Below are 16894 nucleotides of genomic sequence, written 5' to 3'. Positions count from 1 at the left end.
CGGTGGGGCTCGGGCTTCAGCTTTCTGCCCTGGGCCACAGCAAGTCTAACACCGGCCCTGCTCTCTGGTTTGTTTTGGCAGACCCCGCCCCCCCCCCCTCCCGCAACCTGCTCTCGTCCTCCCACCCCCAGCCCGCCGGACCCCTGGTTGAGAACCGCTGCTTTAGAGCTCTTCTTGTGCCTTTCAGATTCTGTAATCCCAGCAGCTCCGTATGTGTCCATGTAAATCTCGTCCTGATATTAAAGCAGCCGCTATCATTATTTCTAATGAAATAAAATGCAGCACCTAGCAAAATCTGTGACAAACGATAGATTTAAGTGGAAGAACTGTCTAAACAAAGATGACTGTACCCTGATAAAATTCCCCTCCCCCCCGCCACTCATATGCTTTAAATACACACATGAAATCACGAAAGGGAAGATGAATTTAAAAGCTTGGTAACCATTTTTTTGGGGGGAGGTGAGGGGGAGTCAGGGAGGTCTCAGAGCCAGTTTGCTGTATGGACTCAGGAAAAGGAGACAAACTGTTTATCCTTTCTAAAAAGTTACTAGTTAAACTTTTTCCTCCTCTCTTCCCAGAGTTCTATTGGCCACTCCCATGAGCTAGTGTTATCCAACTTTTATATAAACAGGCAGCTCTCATAAGCCTCAACTGCAGAGAGGTCTGAAATTTGGGCTGATCACTGCTCCATGTTCACAAAAGCAGAGACTGCAACTCACTGTGAAGAGCTTTTGGAAAATTTTTTGAAAAGGTAGGCAACATCAGGATTGTTTTTCATAATCAGTTGGCTGCAAACGTGTAGCCCACAATAAAGTCTCCTGGCAGATTTTCCTAGTGGGGTTTGATTTAGGGAAAAAATTCTTAATACTAATTCAAAAATTGAATAAAATGTTTTAGATTTGATTTCTGCAAGAAGGAAGATATTGCAGACCTGCTCTGCACTCCAGATTGCTGATATTTTTACAGTCATAGTTGGTAGTTTATGTATGTTTAAAAACTGCATATGAAGAGAGCATTCTAGGTTAGTCAGATGATTAATCATTGTAGAGAGATTTAGAAATAAGCAGTATGTGTCGTGACCACACAGTTCAGCTGTTTTGCTTGGTAATATCAAAAGCTAATGATGTGCCTGTCCCTTTCGCCATAATGGGTTACTCTTCCTTCCACATAGAATAAAAAATCATGGCACTTTTTCCCTTGCCTCTTTGTAGCCTTTTGTATTTTGCAGGTTGGGAATTGCAAACATGTTTCTGTTCCTTTACCTGGCCATCAGCCTGGGCCTCTCTGCATCTGGTGTTGTGAGGGGAGATGGTGAGGCTGATTCCAATGGAGACAGCCCACTTCAAGACATACAGAAAAAAGTGAATGACCTGTGGCAGAATTTACTCTACCCACAGTTCATCAATGAGGAGACTGACCAGGCAGGTTATGCCACTTGTGAAGTGAAGCCCAGCTCCAACCTAGATGCTGACAAGCCACAGGTGACAGGCCAAGTCTTGTTCAGACAGTCCTACTCAAATGGAAAACTAGAGGCTCTCTTTGACTTGAATGGGTTTCCATCAGGCAGCAATCAGTCTGGCAGAGCTATTCACATCCATAAGCTCGGAGACCTCAGCAACAGCTGTGACTCTACTGGGGGGCACTATAACCCTTTCAACGTGAACCATCCTCGCCATCCAGGGGATTTTGGCAACTTCTACTCTAAAGAAGGCAAAATTAGAAAATACAAGCCAAATCTGCTCGCCACTCTGTTTGGTCCCTACTCCATCATGGGGAGATCCATTGTGATCCACGAGCAGGAAGATGACATGGGCAAGGGTAACAATAAAGCCAGTTTGGAGAATGGGAACGCTGGCAGACGTCTAGCTTGCTGCGTCATTGGGATATGCAACAAGAACTTATGGGAGAAAAAGCTTCCTGACATAACAGAGAGGAGGAAGAAGAGGATCACAAATGAGCACAAAACCACCAGGCCTAACTGAAGACCAACATACCATCCATTGCCTAGGCAGCACAGAATAGATATAGTCCATATAGTTGATCACAGAGACATGCAACAGGTTCCCTGTTTCCATTGAGTCTCTGTCCTACTGCTCTCTAAGAAATGCATATTACTCTTTAGAGGTTTTTCCCTTCTGTAAGTAGATTAATAAAAAACAGCATCAACTCAACTTTGCAATGTAATTTTTTTTTAAAACTTTAAACTCCCATTTATTCAGCTCAAAAGTTTAGTGCAACATGGTAAGACTAGCAAAATATTTAGTTTATGAAATCTGGAAAGAGCTTGTCCATTCTAATCGATCTCTTGAGCGATCACAAGCTGAGGTACAAAGAAAAAGAAATTAGTGAAAAACTGTTTTTGGCTAAGATGCTCTGCAGTGTTTTTCTACATATCTGAAAAGTATAAAGATTTCTATAACTTCAACAGCTTTGTGTGATAGCCTGGTAGAGCTAGATAATAGCCTTCTCCTCAGATTCAGGAAGAGTATCGACATTATTTCTATTTTTAACTTCTGATCCATTATACTATTCTACTTATATTTGCTGGTTTTATTCTCCAACATGTGTAATCTTAACTGGTTTGAGTTATCCATTCGCCTGTATCCAAGTCACATTGTTTACATTTGAAAGTAGACTTACAAGAACTGTTTGGCTTTTTTTTTTTTTTTTTTAAATAGTAAGAAGCCTGGAAATGTTTGGAGAGCTTATTACTAGGTAACACAGCTGGTAAAATTGTGTAATGCTGTTAACACAATGTAGATACATTAATTTAAAAATATATATACAATATTTTGAAGGCAAGAGTACATAGTGTGATATTCCATACCCACACAAATATAGCAAATTAGTCTGTTCAGATTGCAAGGAATAAGTGACAGTAGAAGAGACTTTCAATTTAGATTTTTTTTATACAAACTGAAGAAAGTTATTGAATAAAATCTTTATATTCCTTGTTTTATAAAAAGACCACAATTTAATACATGAACCACTGATAAAACACTAAGGCATAATTAATGTCTCTCCCATATTAATAAGGGAGAAGATAAAAAACAAAACAAATCTGGAAATTTGTCTTTATTCCAGGAGCCAAAAATATATATATTTATATATAGTTGTCATGTTACATGGTGACTGTAGATTGCAACAAAGGAAAGGCTTGCAAATAAATAAAAGCTATATCTTTCTTTAAATAAAATAGCAACTGGTAAAACAAATCCCTATCTTTTAAAAATTAATCTCAGTTAAGATTCTAAAATACATTCCTGAGCTCATATGGATTAAAGAAATTCTAATTTCTTTATTACACAAGGTGCCCTATGCATAAAAATAGTCTCATTTAGAAAGGAAGCAGTGCTTTAAAAGACTATTCTTAATCTGTCATTTTCACAAATTTACGTTTTAAAGATTCAGTGAAAACCTTTTCTGTAATAGGTTTAATTTAAAGGGTCTGGTGTCTTTTTTTCCCCTCATTTCTCCCAGTTAAGACATGTATTTGCTGCTGGGCTCCAGCACAAGTTCACTGTCTTTCAAAAGGGTATAGAATAAGGGAAGTCATCTTGTCTGATTATGAAACAGCATTCTTAAAAATCAGTTTTTAAAATGTTGGATTTGAAGCTGCCACTCTGTCTCCCGCCCTCCCCCATTAGTGAGGGAGGGTGGTTTATGGTTGGGTGTGCCTGTCAGATCATGGTTTAAAGTCCTACAGAGACAGCATGTAGGTGTCAACAGAGAAGGCCTGATTCTTCTCCTGGCTGGTGTAAATCAGAAGTAATTCCAGTAAAGACAACAGTTATACTAGTGTGACAGCAGCACCAGTAAAAGGAAAATAATGCCCCTCCTCCCCCAACATTCAGAGTCAATTGTAATTTTATTGCAGCAAACAAATCTTACTTTAAGAGTGGTTTGGTGCTGTATTGAAGCTTCATGTCTCAGCCTGTAAAGGCTCAAGTCCCAAGGATGAAGGCTGAAAGCACAGCTGGGAGGATGCACAGTCCCCAGTGTGGAAAAGGGCACAAAATGCATTGCACCGGACTCCCTGTAGACAGGGAAATGATGTGGTACTGAAGTGAGGTCTACAAGAGCCTCCTAGCCAGAGTCTGTGCCAGCAAGTGGTTGCAAGGGTACAGAAGAGGAATTTAGGTGGGGAGGAATGGGGAGAGATTAATCCATAGAAGGATCTAATTTACTGGAGGTTTTTCAAAGAGCAGCCTGCCAGCCATATCAGAACAGAAACAGTTTTATGTGTTAAAGATATCTGTCAGCCTGAGTCTGCTCTGACTTGCACCAGGTTTACACTATTACCATAATAATTTCAGTGGGATTACTCCTATTTTAATGACCGATCCAAAGCCTACAGTAGTCAAGGAAAAGACTCCCATTGACTTCAATGATCTTTGCCTCAGACCTCTACGCCAATGTACGGGAGAGGAGAAATAAGCATGCACATACCTTCAACATTTCAGAGTTAAGCTGTATAAACGAACACTGACATTTAGGGATTAAAAAAAAAAAAAGAAAAAATCAAAGCCAGCCTCAATTCTGGCTGCATTTTTATTCAAAACTTCTCTAGCATTTAGCTTCAGAACACCTCAGGCTGTGATGAAAGATGGAAAGGAATACACACCTTGGAACAAACATTACATGGAGGGTTATATTTTAAATATTACAAAACCCTGTAAAAATCTCTTCAATTATTTCAGTCAGGTCTATTTTTCTTCATGCTTGCCAGTGGTGTCATATAAATAACTGAGTCAATAATGTAATCAGTTATTTTACCATTAATAGCAACAGCCCCTCTTGGTCTTTGGGTTTTGAGGAACATAAATATAACTGGGGCCAGGGAAGAAAGCTTAAACTTTTCAGTGCAGCATGCCCCCAAGGCATCTGAATTTGGAACAAACTGGTTCAAAGGGGGCTGTTGATACCAGTGTGATGCAATGCCACAGTCCCTTTAAGTAGAAAGGAAGCATTTTAGAGCAGTGATACAAGTATTCCTTTATTGCCTGCACACAGCAAGAAAAGAGCAGACAGACAGCAGAGAAAGGGTTACATGCATGCCCCTCTTAGGGGAATGCACAAAAACAAGAGGCAGGTCACATTTTTCAGCCTTCCATCATTCATTATATTCAGATGTAACCATTACATATATTCTTTCTTCTGCCAAGCACGAACTGTTCATGGAATCAAAACACCTTTGATTATGGCAGCACCTGCTAGTTCAGTATCCATATAGAGACGAGTTTGTCAGTGCTGCTAATACAAACCCTGTTTTTTAGTAGCTGACAAGTGGGCTGTAAAAATCTGCAGCTGGCAGATATTTGTCAAACAAAGGCTCAATCTGGGAGGGATTCTCCTTTTTATTAGTAGTAGTTTATTAAATTTGGTTTAATTCTCTCTGATTGGTTTCAAGTTCTAGGAGTGAGAAATGAACATTTACAGACAATTAGATCCCAAGCCAGCAGAAAAATTGCCTCCACGGCTGCTGGCCCATAGAAGCTCCACAGCTGCAGAGACTGTTCCCTATTCTAAAAGGAGGAGAGGAAGTGCCTCCCCAGATCTAACAGCTGTGAACTCCAACATTAAGTATTCCCTTGCTGCTGCCTTCCCGGGAGCAGCGTGGCACAACTCCATCACTCGAGAGATCGGGACTTTCTCTGCACGGCCCCCACTCTAACACCAGATTTTTCTTGCTGACTATGTATCATCTTGGGAAGAATTTTAAAGGGGCAACTGGGGCCCAAAGAATAACCCCACCACTATCCAAAAGACTGGTGAGCTGGGAGAAGAAAGGAAGAGTTTCCACATTCACATTTTTGTTTTATACCTAATAAAAGTGGAGCTAGGCTTAGATCCACTCAGTCTCCCAGCAGGGGCCACACAGGTGACTCCAGGCCAAGGTGGAGAAACACAGTCCCATGAATTGGCACTAGCAGCACACAATAGGAAGCTGGCCTACACACACACACACACACACACACACACACACACTCCTCCCCTAGGCAGCTCTGCTATGTCCCCTAGGATGATTTTTTACTTCCCTCTACTAGAGCAGTTTTAAGAGCTTCAGTTGGAATGGGGCCTTAATACTTTGAGACATAAGTCCCCCCTGTTTTCTTGGGGCAAGTGGAGGAAGGAAAACTTCAGAGGAATGTAGAGGAGATATGGAGGTTTAAGAGATGGAAACTTCATGCGCAGGGGCTACTTTTCAAAACCATTTTGCTTTTCAGTAGGGATCAAAAGCTGCTATTCTAAATATGCATTCTCAGAAAATACACACAGAGAACACGCAAGTTTAGAAAAATAAACAAAAGCCTGTTACCTTTAGATCCTTTTTAGTTTATCATTTCAAATTTTTCATCTGCTGAAAATAGCCATTTGAAACCCTTAAAATACATACCAGTAGGCATTGTGCATTGGACAAGAACATATATGCTATGAAGACCCAGCTAGGACTTGACATGATAAAGGATAATGGTGAATCTCCTGGCCCCATTTTTCTCAGTTATGTCAGTCTCTCTAGAAACTTCAATCACTGTAAACACCAGAGCTATCGTTAACCCTGCCCCTCATCATTTTCAAGTTCTATCCATTTTATATATTTACATTATTTTGGTTAAGCACAGTCAATGTTAATAGAAAAACATCTTTTTAATGGACAAATGCTGACAGACCAATGTAAATAACCCAATTCTATGGCAGATTAATTCAGTGACTATCCGTATTCACAGCAGCACAGCTTCCACTGTAAGAGGATGACAGGGAGAAGCTTGAGATCTTGGATTTCATACCACAAGCGATGCTGTTATTCAAATATTCAGAGCATTCAGCAGGATCAGATGATTTGTCACACTCAGGTTCAGGGGGATTACTGGAGATGTTGCTTAAGTCAGATGTTGAAACAGTTAGTTCTCCACATCCTTCTGTGTCTTCAGCGTCCAGTGTGTTGCCATTTCCACCCTCTCTCTTATTTACATTTTCATAGTCATTCTCTGAGGTTTCCTCATGGTCTTTCAGGACCCAATTTTCAGCTGCATGCTCATTCCTGGAGTTTGATGTCTCCGCAGGGTCAAATGGGTCAGGGCTGGACAAGGGGGACTCTTCCTTGGATGAGCTGCTAAGTTCTGATTGGTCCATTGTACTCTGGCCCTCCAGTAGACTTTTTCTTCTGCTCCCTTCCAGTTCTGCAGCTGCCTGTTCTTCTGTCAATTTAATTATTTCACTTCCAAGACTGTTTATTTCTTCCTCCTCAGAAGGAAACTGAGCTAATGAGGGATGAAAAGGCTTAATTTGGTTACTGTTATTTATGTTTGCTTGGGAATTGTTGTAGACCTTAGCAGCTTCCTCTGGAACTGTCAACTCTGTTGAAACACCATAAATTTCATCTGGTTTTCCCTTCTGTTTTGCTAAGAGAAAAATGGGACAGTGTCACACTGGTGTACGTTATATGAATTTATATGCATGGGGCATTGACCAAGAAAGCCATGCAGAAGATGATCTAGCTAGTGAAATACCAGTGGTCTACCATCATGGTAAAAGATTGATCAGAGCACAACTTAACTATAGTATGTTGAATTGTACCCTGGCTCTTTACCCCATTCTGGACTCACTTCAAAGAACAGAACCAATCAGAACATTGGGAAGTTCTTATTGGATAGGGTCTAGTTATTTCAGAGATAGCCTCTCTTACATAACTCTGACAGCTGTGCTAAAGAAGGACATTATAGTTGATGGAGCCTAGGACAAAACTTTCAGGGAAGATCTTTTTCCATGTAAGTCCCGGGATTGTGGAATTTCTGGCCACAAGAGATCAGTAGTAGCCCAAGACAATGCCACATTTAGGCGTTAAATTAAGATTCATTTCTTTCCACAAACTTTCCTCCAATAATGAAGTTATATAATTAACCCTTCAACATTCCATCTGAATAACATGCTTTGATAGCAGCATAAGACAAGGCAGGGACAGAAAAAAACAGCTTTTTTCCTTCTCTCTCGCCATATACTAAGCATTTTAAGTGCATCATTACAACAAAATCCAAGCACCGGATATAACTATACAAAAACAATTCAGAAAGAAGGGATTATGCAATTAAAGACAGCATCATAGTGCATCTGCACAAGGGGCCAAACTAGGTTGTACCACATAGGCCTCTGTTACTTGAGCTAGCAGAGTAACTGATAGCAGTAGTAGATTGCCATCCTCACTATGGACTATTAGAAGGAGATGTGTTTTGCAAGTGTTTGCCCACAGCAGAGGAGTGGTAATCTGTTCTCAGAAACAGCTCAACTGTTTTGGCTTAAATTTAAAAAACAAAAACAAAAAAACGAAACAAAAAAACCCCAAAAAACAATTCAGGCTGAGACAGACACCCAGCATGGAAAATTTCAACCCAAATGGCTGGAGTTCAGCAAAATTACATGCAAGTGAATGCAGGGTCTTATAATGGGAAATATTGTGCAACCTTAATAGTAGGTAGTGCTACCAGCCCGGCACACAATGACAAATAAGGCAAAGTCAATATAACGATATCAACTAAACACTTTCAGTGAGTGAAGATTTAATTAGAACCCAATGATTATTTAAAATGAAAATTAATATTTGTAAGTTATTCAATGAAGGAGTGGTTAAATAGGTTTTCTATTTTTAGCACAGAAAAAATTAGCTGATCAAGACTAAAAGTGATCAATCCATTGCATGCATCCGATGAAGTGAGCTGTAGCTCACGAAAGCTTATGCTCAAATAAATTTGTTAGTCTCTAAGGTGCCACAAGTACTCCTTTTCTTTTTACGGATACAGACTAACACGGCTGCTACTCTGAAACGTGTCAATCATCTGATAACATGGATAATAAAGTCAAAATGAAGTCATGATCTATTTAATTTGAGGAATTAATATCAAAGCATTTACAATGCTTCATGGTTGACTGAATAAGATCTGGGCATGGCAAAAATTTTATAGCCATTAAATAGCTTATCCAAATGTTGATAGGCAAGTCTCAAAATCTATTCTCTGTCCCCCAAGAAAAATTAAAGAAAAGTAGTGTTTTCATTAAAATATTAGCCTGCTGCTTAGTATCAAATAGAGCTGAGCTGGACTTTTAAGGGAAGATCTTAGCGCTTGTGATTGGGAAAGGATTTTAACAAAATGCATGCATGACTATAAAAGAAGAATCAATTGCTCAACAGCAGGGGTTTATTTCAATTTGCCCGGCACAATCAGGAAGCCTTTCATCTGTAGATCAGGTTTAATGCAGGAGAGTGCTAAGCTAGTTGCATAGTCTCCTTTCCTGTCATGCACTGTAAAGGGGGGGGAAGAGAGAACAGGAGGGAGTCAGCTTTACACAGGTACAATGTGTTGCTTTCCTATGGCATACAGCTATGTTGCAAAATTCCTTTGAGCTGCTAAAACCTGACCTCTAGCATGGTGCAAGTCACTATACAGTCATTTATCAATCTCTCCAGGCCTGTTCAAACTGGGATGATCCCCCACTTTGGTTGTGATTGATTTAGTTAATCTTTGTGATCACTGAATCTTTACCTTCTGCTATACTGGCATGAAACCTTGGCTTTTACTTTTACTGTATTTGATAAGACGTGTAGCGTCGACCCATCTCTATCCTAGATGCTCACCTTCATGCCTCTGTGCTTGATTCTGTTGTGGCTTGTCAGCAAATGTTAGCAATGGCGATCTTGACCTCTGTAGAACAGGCAGGGTTGGGTCACTGAATGTTATGGTATCTTTTCCACCTGAAATGAAGAAAGCATTGGAAAGATTCAGTAACGGATTGTAATGAGTGATCACCAAAGAGTTTGGTTTTGTTTAAAAACATCTTGCAATTTAACTAGTTTTTTCTGCCATTACAAAAAAAAAAGTGATATGTAAAGTAGCTTAAAATGATTTTTTCTGCAGAACAAAGTACCAATGTACCGCAGCTGAAGTGCACTAGCCAAATACAAAAAGCACACACTCATTTCTACCAACACTACTGGTTAAAGGGCAGTTCTCGAATTTGCTGAAAGATGACCAGCTGCTGCTGTATTCTGCTGTAATCAGATCATATTAGAAGTGATGCAGAAAGTATTATTTTTAGATTAAAGCGTTACACTAATGCTGAGATCATTTACATCTAGACTCTAGGAGCACACCACGCCAACAAACATTTCACTCTGTCCTTTTACCCTCTACAGCCTGCTTTCATTGCTGTACCCTCAATATTACAAATGCAATTTTGTACCCCATTTTTAATATAAATTGCATCCCCCAAAGGCTTATAGTATTAGTATGAATTATGAGATAGGCAGTAAACACAAACATTGGAAGAAAAAGGAGGGCTTGGGGATTTTAATCCATAGACTCAAATCCATTTTTAAGGGGTCTGATTCCATGTTAGACTGGAAGGGGATAATTTCCCACTTCCACTGTGGATATAATTTTGCAAGTTTCTGGGAGGCCTATAGAACACTGCCAGCTAATAGATAAGGTCTGGACAGATGTTCTGCTCAGACTACTGCTATTGCTCTGCTTATCTTCATTAAACAAATAAGATGACACGTTTGTATTACCATTGCTCTGTTCCTCCAAATTTGTTTGGGTATACTCTGCATGTTATCTTACATCAGTGTCAAAAGCTATGATTTTAAAGAGGGATTAGTGATTTTGGGGTCGGGTGTCCAGTCTGTAAACACCTTAAGGAGCCTGCTGTTTAGGAAGTTCTGAGCACCCTCCCTTTAACTCAGGTCCCTTACTTCCGACGTCAAGTTGGGCTCCCAAAATCTCTAGTCACTTTTGAAAAACTTGGCTGTAACCGTGCTTCCACATGTCTGTTCAGTGTCTAACACAACAGAGAGCTAACCTTGCTGGGATCTAACTGTTACAGTAATACAAATAAAATAATAATGCTGGAGAAGTTTTGACTGGATCAAGATCAGAATTCCAACTTAAACATAATTTGCATTTGAACTCTGCATCCTCTATAGCAAATAATAAAATTATGGAGTTAGACAGCCAAGTGAGAGAAACTATGATATAAGGAAAAAGGGACAAGTTTTTAGATGAAAATTGAAGGTGGGAAGCTGATGAGGCAGAACAAACCTGGGAAGGGTTGTCCAAATGGCACAAGCTGAAGTGGGAAAGGCTTTTCTCTATGACAGTGGTAAGACTGCATGGAGAGATGGGCAGGGCTAGATGAACAGAGGTGGTTGGAAGGGGACTAGTGACATGAAAGGTTTATGACACAGGATGGAGCAAGTCTGTGGAAATATTTAAAAAAAAAAACAGAACTGGCTCTTCCCAGACAGAATGGGAGCCAGCGGAGTTGTTTATTCCGAACACCCTGCACAGCATGTCAGATTCAGAAAAGTAAAGCCTGAGCTGGGACACTTGTGGCTTCCAGTACAAACACCAAACTAGTTTGACTTCCAACCAGCTGTTACCCAGTAAACACATTCACTTTTATAACTTTCGTCATCCCCTTTGAAGCTAGCTAGTTCCACAAAATAGTCAGATCATCATCATCAAGCCATCTAAGCAAATACTGTCTCACCTGCCTAAAGAGTCTTATTCATATATAAGGCTACCTTTTAGTCAGGGGTATTTTTAGTAAGAGTCATGGACAGGTCATGGGCCGTAAACAAAAATTCACAGGCCTGTGATCAGTCCATGACTTTTACTAAAAATACCAGCCCTAAGTAAAACTTGGGTGGGGTTGCTGGGGAAGGGGTGCTTAGGGAGTGCCACGGATGCTGGGGGAGATGACCTGGTTCCCCCACTTGTACTCAGGAAGGTGGGGCTGGTGGAGGCTTCCTACCCAGCTCCATGACCCTGAAGCTCCTAGGCAGCGGAAACAGGGCAGGAGCTCCTCTGCTGCTCCCGCCACAAGCACCAGCTGCTGCAGCTCCCATTGGCCGGAAACCACAGCCAATGGGAGCTGCAGGGGCATGGCCTGCAGGCACCAGCAGTGTGCAGCATGCAGACCCCGCACCCCTCTACCGCCTAGGAGCTGCAGGGGGGGGTCCACGCAACAGGTAATCCCCCCCGTGCCTTCCAAACCCCTGCCCCTAGCCCTGAGCTCCCTCCCTCACATCCTAACTGCTGCTGCTGGCCCAGGGCTCCCCAGCCACTGCAGGAGTCACGGAAGTCAAGGAATCCATGACAGACTTGCAAGCCTTATTCATACATCAGAACAGTGATTCATACCTCAGAACAGTCCTTGTAAGTGGGAGGTTTGACTACTGCTGCACCATATTCTGTGAAGCATGGTACGAATGGGGCTATCAAATGTAATTTTGATTGAGTGCTTGGAGCTAGCTCACTTCTGTACATTATTCTTCTCCACATATAGCTGCTGGAAGGCACATTCTCAATTTAGGGAGCTTTCAGGGGGGATTTCTGGTTAAAAATGTACAGGGCTGAAAATAAGCAGGTAAACAAGAAAGCTATACATGGAAAGGTAAGTTTGTTTTCTCCTTTCTTTAGAGGAATACACGGAGTCTTGTAAATTCCATCAAGTTTTCACCTCCCTTTAAATATCCGCTCAGAGAAGGGCAAACATAACTGCCTCAGAGCTAAATACATCACTCCCTCTGGAGATAGGCCAGTTGAGGAGCTGCATGTTTTAAACGGGTGGTTGCTGAGTAACAAAGGCCATCTGCAGCATTTCCTGTGATCATACAAAGAAAAGCAAGAGAACTGTTCTTGGACTCAACCTAATCCTTTTGCGCTGGGAATTGGTTTTTGAGAGCACAATAGCTTATAAACCAATTGCTGATGTAAAGTGTCCAATTACACCAAAGTCTAAGAAGTGGGGTGACACTCACTGTACATACACATTTCTAATGCATCCATCACTGTGGTATCTAGGCAACCAATAAAAGATTGAAATGCTACCAGGATACTGAAACCCCACTGTTGCTCCACCCTCAGCAGAAACAAATTTATGTGAATAAGATCAGAGCAAATCCATGCCCAAGACCTCTCCCAACACAAGCATGCTCTCTCATGACAGGTTGAGTTTCACTGAACAATGAAACCATCAGCCAATAAAGGAGAATCCTAAATATGAAAGAAATTTTGCAGGATAGAGACCCGCTCTATGGAACTCACCCCTGACAAAAGATGACAACTGTGGACCTTTCACCACTTTCAAACACAAAATTCATTTATTTGATTTCGCTTAGCCAGTTTTTTCCCCCTACATGCAAGCCAACAAACAAAAACCAACTAACTAAAGAACCTATAAACTATCAAACCATTTCTCCTACAGGCTGGCAAAGAGAGTGAATGTTAAGGCTATTTCTATTTGTAAATAGGTGGCATGGTGCTGGGCTAAGTAAATAGATAGTCTATTGATGGCGATATTTAGGTAGCAATACTTATTCTGCTTTTAGGAACCTGAAATTTATTAAACTAGACTGATGTGTCTGTTTCACAAGTATGATGGAAAGTCAGCTCTCACTGGCAAGCCTTTCCAATGACAAAAAGTTCAATTCACTGTAAATCAAGTGATGTTTTCTTCTGAAAATCTTTCTTCTAGCATCAATCAGAGCAGGTGCTCTCACCCTTCACTCAAACCAACATTCTTATGATAGTTCTCACAGTATTGATATGAGATGGTATTTTACAGAGCAGAAGCCAGTTAGTAACCATCCGAAAAAGTGTTTGTGACCCCACTGGGTGTCTCAAGACTCATACTGAGTCTCTCTGAGCTGCATCACACTTGAAAACAAAAGCGCATTCTTAATTTACTGCTTCTCTGGTTAAACAAAGAAATAAACCTCACTGTTTGATGCAAGTCGCAATCTACTGCAAAATTCAGTCACAACTATCGAGTATCAGCCTTTATCATAATTTTTTCCAAATTTAGAAGAATAGTCTTGTGCAGCAGTCTCTACTTCCCTTGGGGACATCTAACTCGCTCACTTGAACATCTTAATCTGATAAATATAAAAATGTTCAGATAACATTTCCATTTATTTACATGCTGTGACAATATTTAACGTACTGCTAAAATTAGTTACTAAAAATATACACGTCAAGTAGAACCTACTCCCAAATCCCACTGAGACACTGTAGCTCAGGCCTTCAGGCAGCAAAAGAAGGGAAAAAAAGAGACAGTTATTGTATTAATATTAATTGGATGTCTTACCTAAATAGACTAACAATGGAGCAAGCTCTCACCATTCCATTTTTCTATTTTTTATTTATTTTTTATACATTTCTGCAAAGACCAAACATTGCATATATTAACTATGAATTTCACTGAACAACATTTTTTAAACAAAATAGAATGCCAACCTGTTAAATACCTAGGAACATTAAATTTCAATTAGAATGTAAACCTATATTAGTCTGACTCAAGATAATTATTTTATCTGCATCTTGCATCAAGAGGATTTGAGTTAAAACTAACATCAGGAATGGAACTAGAGAGGTTTGTCACAAAGACTTTTCAGATACATTGCTGAATATTAGCTTTTTTTGGTGAGGTTAGACCTTGATATAGGTGATATAGGTTAGAACACCTGGAACCTTGTCTACACTAGTGTAGGTACCTCTAATGGTAGCAGCAGCAGGAAACCTTAACCTAGTGGTGTGAACATCAAGGAGAAAGATGTTTAAAGGAGAAACAATTAGGTGTAATGAGAGAAAAATAACCAAAAATGAATGTAACCCGAACAATGCACATTTAACTAAAATTAATAAAACATGTTGAAAAAAACCCTGGCTCTAATATCTTAAGTTATATGATTTTATACTAACATTTAAATCAGATAGTTAATATTTTTCAGCTACAATCCATAGTGATAGTTCAATTGTTTCTTGCATTCTCCAAAGGGTATTTTTTCTGCTATCTACTGTATTCTGATTTAAAATGTGTATAAAGCCAGCATTTTCACAAGTGACTAGTGATTTTGGGTTTCCAACTTGACACACCTTAAGCTGGATTTTCTCAAAAACTGGTAAACATCCATCTTTTCAAAACCACTAGCCACTAAAACTTAGCTGTATTTTTAACAAGTTTCTCACAAAGTATACATTCAAATCCTCATATGGAAACAGACACCCAAACACTTAATAATGCAAGGGATCTCACAAAACTGGGAGATGGACCAATAAAATGGCAGATAAAATTCAACACTGATAAATGCAAAGTAATGCACATTGGAAAACATAATCCCAACTATACATACAAAATGATGGGGTCTAAATTGGCTGATATCACTCAAAAAAAAAAAAAGGATCTTGGAGTCATCGTGCACAGTTCTCTGAAAACACCTGCTCAATGTTCAGTGACAGTCAAAAAAAGCAAAGGGTCTCCATATGTTTGGAACCATTAGAAAAGGGATACATAAAACAGAAAATATTGATGCATCTATATAAATCCATGGTACACCCACACCTTGAATACTGCATATAGTACTAGTTCCAGCTCTAAAGAGATATATTAGAACTGAAAAAATTACAGAGAAAGGCAATAAATATGACTAGGAGGATGGAACACCTTTCCATATGAAAGATTAAAAAGACTGGGATTGTTCAGCTTAGAAAAGAGACTACAATGGGGTATGACAGATGTCTATAAAATCACAAATGGCATAGAGAAAGTAAATAAGGAAGTTATTTACCCCTTCACATAACACAAGAAGCAAGAGTAACTCAATAAAATCAATAGGTAGCAGGTTTAAAACCAACAAAAGGAAGTACTTCTTCATACAACACAGTCAACGTGCAGAACTCATTGACAGGGGATAGGTTCAAAAAAAGAACTGGGTAAGTTCATGGAGGTTAGGTCCATCAATGGCTATTAGCCAAGATTGTCAGAGATGCAATCCCATGCTCTGGTATCCCTTGCCCTCTGACTGCCAGAAGCTGGGACTGGACAACCGGGGATGGATCACTCAATAATTGCTGGTTTCTGTTCATTCTCTCTGAAGGATCTGGCATTGACCGCTGAAGGAAGACAGGATACTGGGCTAAATAGATCATTGGTCTGACCCAGAATGGCCCTTTTTATGTTATGTTTTTCTAAATTTCTACTAACCTGGAAGACTCCACAAACCAGAAATTTCCAAAGTTCTCAACTTCTTCTCCAATTCTGCCACCCGATTACCTAGAATTCTGAAAAAAGAACATGATATATCAGCTGAGAAAGAGAAGACTCATTGTCACAGGGATTTAGTCCACCCACAGATGTTTGCATTGTTGTGGATACATTCTCCACAGTCACAGCACATACATATTAACTTGTTTATCTTTTGTTTCAGTAACAGTGACGGGCAAACCCCCAAAAGTTCAGATTAAATAATATTTGGATGCTTACCTGAGCCTCTCCCAAAACAGAAGTCCCAAATAAATTTCCAGTATATCTTAGATTTACTATGAAAGAAATACTGTGAGAATAGCCCCTATGGTATTTCTATTCCCTTCCTTGGCTGAAACCAGGAGGTAGAGCGGTAGGCAAACAACATCTGAGCCTCAAAGTAAGATCTGAATTTTGCAAGGTATCAGTCTTAGCTTTGGGCCAGTTACTTTATCCAATCTAGCTTGCCCATCAAGCTTTAATATTCCTTCATAGCACAGCTAATGCTGTTTGATTCCACTGAACCGGGTCTCACTTCAGTATTGAGCAGTCTCAAGTTCTTTATAGACTTTATCAACTGCTCTCAGTTTTGACTGCATTTCCTGGGTCACCAAGGCTTTTGTTTCTGATCCCTATGTAAATATCATCCTCAGCTCTCCAGCAAGATTTACCTTTTAGCCATAATTTTTTTTCCCAAAAAATCAGATGATATGTATCTAACAAGAAAGGTTCCATTTTGTTGTAAGTTTTGAATGTGTTTCATTTCTAGAACAAGTCTCTAAAAAACAAAAAGCCTTAACTAAATCCCAAAAAATAT

General features: G+C 39.8%; 2 protein-coding genes across 8 annotated transcripts in view; one reads left to right on the top strand and one right to left on the bottom strand.

Annotated features, from left to right (window-relative positions):
• The first annotated feature begins 606 nt into the window (after positions 1-606).
• On the top strand, positions 607-2171 carry SOD3 (superoxide dismutase 3). Of its 2 annotated transcripts, none has more exons than XM_038398968.2 (2): positions 607-751; positions 1229-2171. In XM_038398968.2, exons 1-2 carry the CDS (start codon positions 690-692, stop codon positions 1980-1982), a joined length of 816 nt encoding a protein of 271 aa, XP_038254896.1. In that variant the 5' UTR covers positions 607-689; the 3' UTR covers positions 1983-2171. The 2 variants fall into 2 exon arrangements, with proteins under 2 accessions (XP_038254896.1, XP_038254897.1); XM_038398969.2 differs by having other exon boundaries at positions 636-751; positions 1212-2171.
• A 2798-nt stretch (positions 2172-4969) lies between these two features.
• CCDC149 (coiled-coil domain containing 149) overlaps positions 4970-16894 on the bottom strand; it is a 71634-nt gene continuing 59709 nt past the window's right edge. For 3 of the 6 annotated variants that reach the window (XM_038398961.2, XM_038398960.2, XM_043514060.1), the window contains 3 exons: positions 16039-16115; positions 9629-9745; positions 4970-7403 (listed from right to left, as the gene is read on the bottom strand). In XM_038398961.2, coding sequence (XP_038254889.1) covers positions 6706-7403; positions 9629-9745; positions 16039-16115 — 892 coding nt within the window. In that variant the 3' untranslated portion in view covers positions 4970-6705. The remainder of the gene's footprint in view (positions 7404-9628; positions 9746-16038; positions 16116-16894) is intronic. The other 3 variants (XM_038398962.2, XM_038398965.2, XM_043514061.1) reach the window with 1 other exon arrangement.

The sequence above is a fragment of the Dermochelys coriacea genome, chromosome 4, assembly GCF_009764565.3.
Source record: "Dermochelys coriacea isolate rDerCor1 chromosome 4, rDerCor1.pri.v4, whole genome shotgun sequence".
Lineage (NCBI taxonomy): Eukaryota > Metazoa > Chordata > Testudines > Dermochelyidae > Dermochelys > Dermochelys coriacea.
Note: the sequence above shows the minus strand (reverse complement) of the source record. Positions and strands in the feature narration are given on the sequence as shown.